The 10576-nt window shown below is 58.1% G+C and overlaps 1 protein-coding gene across 1 annotated transcript; it reads right to left on the reverse strand.

Moving 5' to 3' along the window:
• Positions 1–3733: 3733 nt before the first annotated feature.
• CUNH3orf18 (chromosome unknown C3orf18 homolog) lies at positions 3734–10167 on the reverse strand. The gene is made up of 4 exons (XM_036266937.1): positions 9901–10167; positions 7052–7074; positions 6381–6510; positions 3734–5238 (listed from the first exon to the last, which is right to left on the reverse strand). The coding sequence occupies exons 1-4, from the start codon at positions 10150–10152 to the stop codon at positions 5158–5160; spliced, it is 486 nt and encodes a 161-aa protein (XP_036122830.1). The 5' UTR covers positions 10153–10167; the 3' UTR covers positions 3734–5157.
• Positions 10168–10576: the final 409 nt, after the last annotated feature.

Here is a 10576-nt window from a genome sequence, read left to right on the forward strand (position 1 = left end):
CTGATCTCACGAGAGCTCAGGGCAAAGAAGCCTCCATGGTGGGGGGAGGGGAGAGACATTTATCATCTTTCTATAAGATGCCCTGGTGTACCCTGAAAGGCATTAGGATTCGAGGAAACGAGGGGACAAGCATTTACAGTGGCAGTCCCAGAGTAGGCACAGGTAGCAGTGAGAGAGTTCCAGGAGGGAGTAATCTGCAGATACTGTGAGCTTGGGCCACGGCCACCAAAGAACATGGTCCCCAGCCCCACCCTCCAGCCAGCTGAACCTGCCAGTGGTTCAGCCCTGTCAGGGACAGAAGGTTGGCTCTCCCAGCTCCCTGTGGAAGCCACCTGGTAAGGCTGAGCCAGGTCCCTGCGCCACCCTCAGTGCTTAGCACAGACCTCTCCTGTCCCCAAACACCTGTATGGGCTGCTGCGTTGAGGGGTAAGGCCTTTATTCCCTGCTTTGAAGAGGGTGGGGCTCTGTCCCTGCTCTGGGAAGAACTGTTCTGTTTAATAAAAGTACAAGGAACTGCGTTCAGTTATTGGCATCTCTCCACGTGCTTTTTGTATGTAAACTCACTCGCTTCCCATGAGGCAAGGCCCATTTATTAATCCTCCATTCAATAAACTGCCTGAACAGCTACTGTGCACCAGACTCCATTCGGGAGGCTCAGGTGGCAGCCCGGACCCAGCCTCAGTCCAGACCTGCTCCTGGCAGAGAGGAAGCAAACAGCGTTCGTGGGCCAGCCACCCAGACTCCTGGAACGGCCTCAAGGTCGAATTTCACCCAGGGCACAAGCCCTCCCTCCCATCACCCGGTTCACACCGGGACCCCATAGCCCAGACTTGCACTGCCACCTGGTGGTCATATTGGGAAGGGCTCCAAACAGTGCCCTTTCCCCCTCCACTGAGGCAAATTGGGTCCTCTCCATCCACAGGTTTGGGGAGGTCACTACTTGGGGGTGGGAACAGACCTCCTGGGTCCCTCTGGAGGGAGTAGAAATGGGTATGTCTCTCTGGGGGAGTCATTCAGCAGCACCATTGGCCTGGGATTCTTTTTTGTTAAATCCTCACCGGAGGTTATTTTTCCATTTATCTTCAGATAGAGTGGGAGAGAAGGAGAGAGAAAGAGAAACATCCACGTGAGAGAAATACATTGACGGGTTGCCTTCCGCAAGACCCCGACCAGGGCTGGGGATGGAACTGCAACCGAGGTACGTGCCCTTGACCGGAATTGAACCTGCAACTCTTTGGTCTGTGGGCCGATGCTCTAACCAACCAGGGCTGGCCTGGGGATTCTTAAAGAGCAGTGTCTGACAAACACCAACCGCTTAGCCTCAGCGTGGCCACGGGTTCTCAGTAGGCAGGCAGTGCACCTGTGGCGCGGAGGGCCGGCCCAGTGCAATGCAGGAGGCTCCGTGTTTGCAGAGTCACCATTTGTGAGGAAGCCCATTGTCCCTTGAATCTTGCCCCTTGCCCAGCCTGGAATGTCTCCCGTCACCTTGGGTCCAAACCTAGTGCGAGGCCCAGCGCAATGAAAGCCGTCGGGAGGGGTGATTCCTCCTTGCATTCTCCTGCCACCTACCTGTACCTCTCGAAGCTTCACGAAGAGGGGTGCTATCAGTCAGTGTGACTCTTCCAAGGCCAGTCGCATGTGGGTGCCCCGCAGCTTCGAAGAGAGTGAATGAGTGCTGACAGGAGGGGCACCTCTGTCTTTGGAGAATGTTCTTTCCTTCTTTGGGAGTCTTGGGTGTGAACTCTGGGGTCAAGCCATCTCGTATCAAATCCGGGCCCTGCCACGTGCTAAGCAACTCTGCTCCCTGCCTCGGCTTCCCCACTGTGCCCACACTCTGGTGCTGGGATGACTGGGCTCTGAGTCTGCGAGTGCCCCACGAGGCTCCTGCACACAAACTCTGGGTCTCACCTACCACAGGGGTTTGCAGCAGGAACCCTGCCCCACTCCTTGACCCAGGGCTTTAGAGTGTCACCTTCTTGACCTGTTAGAGTCACTACTAGGTCCCTAAGTTTCTCCTAATGTGGCGTTCTCAGACTCCTTCAGGTAAAGAGCACCTGGGTAGCTCCGGCCAGGCCAGGGGCCCACACTCGGCCTTCAGGAGCAGGCATGGGAATGGGATGGGGTCGGGGTTCTGCCTACTGGGCCCTGACCGAGAGGAGCCTGAGTGGCAGGGCCGGGACCAGGATGAGGCGAGCGAGGCGCAGGGCACACATTTAAGGAGGCACCGCGCTCAGACTGGCACAAGTGCAGGGTCGGCCTGAGTGAGCAGCTCCTTGCATCCGGAACCCTAGGCGCCCAGTTCACTTCCCCCTGGTCCTGGTCCTGCGTGTCTCACAGGGGCATTTCCCAAGGGGCCTCTTTCAGTCCGTTTCAAGAGCAGTGATGGGGCGGCGGCTGTCTCACCCCGCTTGCCTGGCTGGGGCAGAGGAGAGTTCTGATCCGCCACCGGGCCCAAGGTCACAAGGAGACATGTCAACCAAAACCTCGCATCCCTTTCCCATTTATTGGTACCACACTGTGGAAGACCTGGGAACTTGTGGGGAAACTGGTTTTCCTCCGAGACTGGGGAAGAGCTAGAAGACAGAAAGTGGGTGGAAAGAAAGAGGAGGTGACTGTGAGGGGACAAGGGATGAGGAAGTGGCCCCTGCCACCCACAGAAAGTTCTCCTGTGTCCATCACCCAGCTGAGCCCGCCGGCTGGGACAGGAGCACTGGGCAAGCGGTAGGAATGTGGAGGGTCCCGGAGCCCCCAGCCCCAGCCCTGGGCCCTGCAGGCCCCATTATTTTAAGGCCCCCCAGACGCTGGGTCTTCTGCAGCTCCCACGTTCTTGGGCTGAGGCGCTACCCAACGGGATGCGGGTGGCCAGCCCACCCAGCCCCTCTCCTCTGGCCCCAAGCCCCTCAGGAATCCTTCTGCCAGTCTGCTGAGGGAGGGAGAACCTTCCCTAAGACCGGGGTTGTCACTGGCAGGCCCAGCCGTCTGACCTGCATGGGTGGCCCATGGGGCAGCGTGGGGCCTTCACCCTTACCCAAGGTCCTATCCTGAAGCCCCAACTCCAGCCCAGGCCTTCGCCAGGAACCGGGCGGCTTACCCCCTCCCCACTTTCACTTCTAGTAGCCTGAAGGCTCAGCTCTCTAGGGGAGGTTCTGGGTCACTTAGACTCCTGGTCTGTGGAATTTTAATGCTAAACTTGGGACAGTCCTGAGAAAACCAGGATGGCTGGTCACCTTAGTGTCACTCTCCCCAAACCCTCTGGACCCTGCAGGTGGGTCCCACATAAGCCTTATGGCTTCCCACCCCCACCCATCTCCTGTGTCCCTGTGCTCTGGGTAAGACCACATTATTTTGTTCCCTTTTGTTTGAGACCCAGCTCCCATGTGTCCTGAGGTGCCACACCTCCCCTTGGCCCTTAGGGTTCAAGTGCCCTCCCTCTGGTCCCATAAGCTCCCGTGCACGTGGTGTCTCCTCCCAAAGGGACGGCAGGCATCATGACCCCGTTCCACAGGCGATGCAGGAGGCCCCAGAGCGGCCTTGAACTCGGCCAGAGGCATTTCATCAGCTAGATCAAGGGAAGCTGACGCTGCCCCCGCCTGGCTGGGGTCCAAGCAACCAGCTTCAGGGTCCCCACAGCCCCTCACCCACCCCGCCTTTCCTGGGGCTTCACACCCTGAGTGTCTCAGGCTCACGCTCTCTTCATGTAAACATCTTAGTAACATCTTTAATGCTGCCGCACGCGATGCTGTGAGTTCAAGCACAGCCTCTGCACATCCTGAGTTACCCGCAGCCCTCCAGAGGTTGAAGTGATAATATATTTATAGCATCTGGAGGAGGAAACATCCAGAATCTTCCCCGTGTGGGCCACCTAGTCCCTCACATCCCGACATGTGGAATTTACCCAGCAGAATTGTACATGCTGCCCCCGCGTCCCCTCCAACCAGCGGAGGACAGCGACGTGGCGAGGCTGGGCACGGGCATGCTTCTGTGCGTGCTCAGGTGTGCTGCATGCCCAGCATAGAAAAGTGCCCAGCTCCTGGGGTCCGGTTTGGCCCAATGCCTTGCCCAGGTGCCCCAGACTGGTAGAATTCCTGAGGGGTATGGGGTGGATGGACAATGGGGGGTGGGTAGGGGGTATGATAAAAAAATAGACTAGGTTTCTTAGGTCTGTTCCCCAGGAGGCGCTCCCCAGCCCATTCCGGGCCGTCAGAACATCCCCCGTTAGCCCACAGTCTGTGACCATGGCTCTCAGCCCCATAGCCACCCCAGCCCCGGACCCCCAGTGTACGGCCAGACAAGGAGCCATTGGCATAAGCAGGTTCCCTGGCTTTTAGAGCCCAGTGAAGAGATGGGGGGCAGCTGCACGCTCAACTTTTCCTTCCCTCCTCCTTCAGCCCCGGAGCACTGAGGGCAGAGGTAGCCTACCCCATGCTCCTCCACACACCCTGGGGTGTTGGGTGATTTGAGGGTGGAGCCAATGCAGAGGGTGTACATCCCTCCTCCTGTGCTGGGACTGGCACACGTCTGTGCGTGGGCACATTCATGCATATGCGTGAGGCCATTCCGTAGGTCTGGGCACTGCCTCTGTACCCCCACTTCCACACCCATTTCCCCCTCAGCTTCCAACATTCTTTGAGCCCAGCCAACAGCTGGCTGCCAGGAAGGGGTGGCTGGGAGATCTCGTTAACACTCTGCAATATGGACCTACTTTGGGTATGAGTAGCCCCCCTCCTGGCCACCTTGCCCATTGGGCAGTTTCAGCTCCATCCCTGGGTGCCACCACACCGTCCCCAAGACCTGGGTGGTTAGCTCTCCCACCCCAGAGGAGGCTCCAGATTCCAAAGACAGGTCTCTCCCTACACTCCTCCCCTCCCATCCCATGTTTCCTCCACGGCTTCTACATTAGAGGAGAAGCCTGATGTGGGGTCTGGGCAAAGCGCAAGGAAGCCAGCACTGAGTCTCGGCCTTCCTGACAGGAGGGATGCCCTCCACGATAGGGCCCTCACATCAGGGGATGTCAGTGGCCAGATGCCCAGCCTGGAGAGTCAGCAGGTGGGTCCTCGGAACAGCTGGGGCCTTGGCAGGGCAGGTCCTGAGAGTAGGCAGCTCTGTGGGCTCTGAGGCAGGTGTCTTCACCAGAGGTCCAGGCTGTCCCTGGATCACTCAGGCGTGGATGGCATTGGCTACGTCGGTGAACACCAGCCGGCTGGGCCTCTGCAGCGGGCCCTGAGATGGGAGCGTGGTCTGCAGAGAGACAGTCAGGGCATCAGGGACCTTGACCAAGGCCATGCGCTCTCTGGCCTAGTCGCCTCCATCCTCACTTCCTGGTGCCAGCTTGCACTTGGCACCAGCTGTGCCTTCTGTCTGGACCACCCTCCCTGCAAGCTTAGCCTAGAAATCCAACCTGGCTCAGATGACTCCTCCCCCACAGCCACACCAGCTTGCCCTGGCAGCACTAACCCTGTGGGCCAGAGGCTGGATCAATTATGCATGCACCTCGCCTCCCAGCAGAGCAGGGCTCAGCTCTGCCATCCAGCCCAGCCAGGGCCTGGCGCAGGGGAGGTGCGCGGAGAGCAACTGTCAAACGGTCAGCATCCCTGGGCGGGCGGACTGAGGTTCTCAGTCCACTTCCTTCACTTTCCCAATGGGCAACGTGTCCTGATCTAGGTGACACAGGCCAGCCTGGCTTTTCCTGAGTTGTCTCCTAAATCTGCCTCTGGGTGCGCCCTGCTCCCCCCACCAGCAGCTTGTGGGGTCAAGGGAAGGAGGGATGCAAGGAGTCAGGGGGAGACCAGGCCTCCTCATGGTGCTCTAGTCCTTGGGGTTTTGGGGGCTGATGGCAAGTGACCAGGCAGCCAATGACTTTGGCAGGATGACCACACAGGTACTCGACCCTTTGACATAGGAGGTGAGACCCAGCTGCCTGGGGTCTGTCAGTTACTAGGAATCCATCAGTGCCCCAAGTGACCCAAACCACCGCCTACTCAGCACCATGGGCTCTTGGGGAGCAGAGGAACCCAGGTGCTCAGTCCCCATCCATCGGTCCCATCAGGCCTCTCCTAGCTAGTACAGGGAGCATGCAGGGGAAGATCTAGGGTTTCCATTTGAAGATAAGTCTGAGGCTCAGAGGGGCCAGTGGGCTTCCAAGAGCACCAGGCCATTGGGGCAGAGCCTGGCTGGATCCCAGGGCTGCCCTGACCTGGCCTCGCATGGTGGGTCTGTGGGTGATCACGGAGTAATTCTGCCAATTTCTAAACAAACCTGACCAAACCCATACCCCCGACAGCGGCCGCCTGACCTCATGGCAGGTGCTGGAATGCTGATGAGGAAGGAAGGGGGTGAGTCACATAGGCTGCAGGCTGCTGGGGAGGCTGGTCGGTGCCCACCTTGCCTTGAAGGGCCTGCGCGGAGGCGGCGTCCCGCCCGTGCTCCAGCAGCTCCTGCTCCAGTTCGTCTTGTTCCTCCGTGGGGTCGAAGTTGTACATCGGCATGAGCTGGTGGCGCAGCTTCTCCAGCCTGGGGGGTGAGGGCAGAGGCTGCTGGGGGCAGGGCAGGCCCTTCCCCTCCCACCAGCCCTCCAGGCCCTGCCGGCTGACCCGCTGAGCCATAGCACACACCACGTTTAGGAGCCTAAGATTTCCCCTGGCTCTACCTCTCAGACGTGTGGTCTGGGAGCAATAGTTCAGAGCTGTCATTGTGGGTGTCCATCCACAGCCTCTGGGTGGCGGGGGTGGGGGGGCAGTGGCAGTTAACTCGGGGCAGCAGGGCAAGGGTGTCTGGGCAGCTGGTTGGAGGTATTCTCAACCTTCTCTCCTCCCCACCCACCCAATCCCAGGCCATACCTGCCTGCCCTGTGGGTGGGATCCGAGGGAGTGGGCTTCAACCTTCCTAGAAAGTGGCCACCCTCAACCCACCCAGTGGGCAGAAGAGACCCTGACTCTCTGACCAGGGACAGGGGTGCTGATGGTGGGGGACTCTTATTTCCTACCCACATCCCCTGGAGCCCAGCCAAGCACCACCCCTGGGCTGGAGTTTGGGGAGGCAGCTGAGGAGTTACCTCTTCTTCCTGATGTACAAAACCTGCAAGAGAAGGAGCAGTGTCCAATGGCAGGAAAGGAGGCCCTGATTAACCCAGCAGTCCCTCGGGACAGGGGACATGCTGAGGCTGATGAACGGGAGACTGTGGGTCCCCAAGTCCTCAGGAACCCCATCCCAGGGACACATACAGCCTGCATTTGTGCCTCCCTTTGAGGTATATTAGATGCTGACAGTGCCCCTGAGGAGCCCAGCCTGGGAAGACCACCCAGTCAAGTCCTGCCTGGGGGTGTGGGCTCCACCTCTGTCCATGCTGACCAAGGCTCCAGGCACTCAGCACCTGCCTGAGACTCCGCATGCTAAAGAGGGAAGGGGAACACTTCAGCATACCCCCTCCTCTCTACTCTCCCCAGGCCCAAAGACACAAATGGTAAAAAAGGAACGGAGACAGGCAAGGCTCTGCGCTGGGCTCCTGGGGTTTCCAAGGGAGGTTGGGGACCCTTAGTGGACAAGGGCTGGAAAGAGGGCCTGAGCCCCTGGACATCAGCCCAGACAAACTCCAGTACCCTGATGCTGGAAGAACGAAGGAAGGACCTGGGTCCTAAACCCCATTGTGCAGACTTGAAGATAAAGGCCTAAACAGCCTTAGAAAACACCCAAGACCCAAGAGCTCTGGGCTGGAGCAGGAAACCCTGGTACAAAGCACTGAAAGGAGAGGAAGGGGTGACTACTGGGAAGGGGCTCCAGGGACCTCTGCTACCACCCTGCTCCTCCCTAAACCGGCTTTCGGACGACCAGCAGCATGAGCTTCTGCCTGGGGAACAGCCCCATCTCCAGAGTCTGTCCCAAACCCTCTGTGGCTCACACCCTCTGTGGCCCATTCAAAGCTTGAACCTGCTTTGGTTTCCAGCCTGGCCCAGAGCTTCTCCTGCTGCTCACTCCTGGGGGACTCCAAAGGCCTGGGAAGAAACGGAGGTGCCCTTTGCTCCCCCACCCCCTCTGGAGGGGTCACGTGTGGGTGGCATGCAACAGCAGGTCCAGGTCTCTGGCCCAGCATCAGCACCCTGTCCCTCCTCACCTCTCAGCCCTGCCGCAAACCCTCCTCCTGGCTCTGTGGCCCCGTGATTCAGAAGGATCTCTGAGAGGGCCAGAACCTCATCTCCATGACTTCCTCCTGCTGTTCCCTCTGCCCCAACTACTGACACCCCCCTTACAAACCTTACAAATCTTCCCCACCTCTCACTGCCCAGCAGCAGCCCCACGTCCTCCAGGAGGACCTCCGCCACCACTTCTCCCGTGTGAAACACATAGCCTGGCACTGATTTGCTCCTCCTTGTACCCAGCAGGGTCCGGCTGGGGCTAGCATGGAGGAAGAGGAAGCAGCACTCAGGGAATCTCTTTGGACCTGTCTCCTGGTGCTCAGGAGCTGTTTCCTGCCTTCTAGTGCCTTTGCCCCATAACCTCCCTACCTCTCGACTTTTGGCAAGGCCAGCCACCCTGGCCCCCCGAATATTCCTCCTGGACCAAGAGTAAGAGAGTTCTCCCAAATTCCTGGGGTGAAATCTTTCATGGAGAATTACAAGGGCAGATTCTAGGTCCTGAGGTGGGGGTGTCTCAGTCTGTTTGACTGTCGCACGGGTGCCAAGGGAAACACTGGCGTTCCGCCTCGCCCTGCCCTAGGGGACTGCGCAGGCTCCAGCCTCACCCTGCATGTTATATCCTGGTCCTGCTTGCTGGCCGGCAGTCATTTCCTGGCAGTGGTCCGGAGCCCGTGGGGCCCATATGGCAACTCTGGTTTAACAGCGGCTCCAACCAGGCCATGGACGGACCATCCACAGCCCTGTTTGTCAGAGCAACCTGTTTCTGAGCTAAGGCCAGCCACTGGAGCCTGCAAGGGGCAGTGGGCAGAACGCCACTGTTGCCAGGCCTGCTGGGGACCTTAGGTGCACTCCCTCCCGTCCTGGCCTCAGCCTGCACAATCTCTAGTGATCCCTCAGTGACATTCCGAGTGTCCGTGGTCATCCTAGAGGGAAAGTTTATATCTTCAGGTGCAGACACCCGCTCTGGAAGCACCCTATTCACTAGCGGGGGACACCTGCACCCCTCAGCCTGCACACCTCCATCCTGAGGTCTGCCAGTTCTGCCTTTCTCATGACACTGGGGCCAGGCCTCTACCTTGAGGTCTCAGCTCTAATGTTGCCTCCTCAGTTGGCCCTGACCGCCCAGCCTGGAAAGCTGCTCCCTCCAATTCCCCAACCCAACCCCTATGGGCTTCCCTTGGCACCTTTGTTTCATGTCTTCCATTCCCTGTAAGACCCATAGGGCAGGACTTTGTCTCCCTAGTCCATGGGGTTCTGATGGCTTGAGCTAGGGCAGGTGCCCAATAAACAACGGGCAAGTGAATGAATGAATGAATGAATGAGCACTGCCAGTGGCCTGCCATTTTCAGAGCATCCACCCCGACTCCGCAGCCCATGATCTACCCCGAGCACCTCTGGCCTCTATTCCTACTGTACCCCCACGCTCATTTGCCTCACTGTTCTACTTGCTGCTCACAGAACCTTCCGCATGCCTCCAACTTTTGCCCACCAGGAACCTCCACTTAGAAAACACTCTCCTCCCCAAATCCTTTGTGGCCTTTATGGCCCAGCTCAAAACACCATGTGTTTCTCAAAACCTGCTCTGGTTCTTCCAATTGGAGGCAGCCTCTCTGGTCTCTGGGCCCCAGTGGACAAGTCTCTGAGGAAGGGGAGGATTGCATTATCATTAACAGACAACTGTCTTTAATTAGAATCTCTAACATCTAAACACTGACCACCCTCCTCCAACTGAAGGTCATCTGGGACAGACCCAACCTGCCCCAGTTCTCACCATGGCCACAGCCAGGCCAATCACCGTGATGATCCCAAAGGACAGAAGCATTGTGCCCACGCCGGCTGTGCCACTACCCACGCCAGACATTCTGGTGTCATTAAAGCTGGTGGCTTCTGGGCTGAGCGTGGTGGTCTCAGAGGCTGGCCCATCTGTGGCAGTCTCAAGGTTAGGCTCAGAAGTGGATGGCTGGGTGCTGAACCAGCCCCTAGCAGACAGGATCCTGGAATTCATGATGGTGGGAGACTGCATATGGTCAGTCAATCTGCCCACTCACTTCTGACATCAGGACTGTCCCAGCCTGTGACCCTGCTACCCATGTAGGTGACCACTTCCTTGGATAAAAGGAGCTCTCTGCTTCCCTGGATGCTGTAAAGAAAAGAATTAAAAATAAGAGACTGCGAATGGGACTGGGTGGTGAGATGAAGCCCCCTAAATTCTGAAGGGACTGGGGAAATACAAGGTGGAGGACAAGGGCAAGTTGAGGAGACATCAGGACATATGCTTTATATATCTAGTTACCATGTGGATTTAGGAATGTGAAAATGAAGTCCCGCCCCCTCCTTGTGGGTAGGATGACCATAGTGAGCATATTTGGAAGATGTGAAAGGTAGTGGGGAGGTTTGAAAGAAAAAGTGTCTCTTGCCTGGCTGGTGTGGCTCAGTGGTTGAGCATC

Source organism: Molossus molossus, unplaced genomic scaffold, assembly GCF_014108415.1.
Source record: "Molossus molossus isolate mMolMol1 unplaced genomic scaffold, mMolMol1.p scaffold_m16_p_18, whole genome shotgun sequence".
Lineage (NCBI taxonomy): Eukaryota > Metazoa > Chordata > Mammalia > Chiroptera > Molossidae > Molossus > Molossus molossus.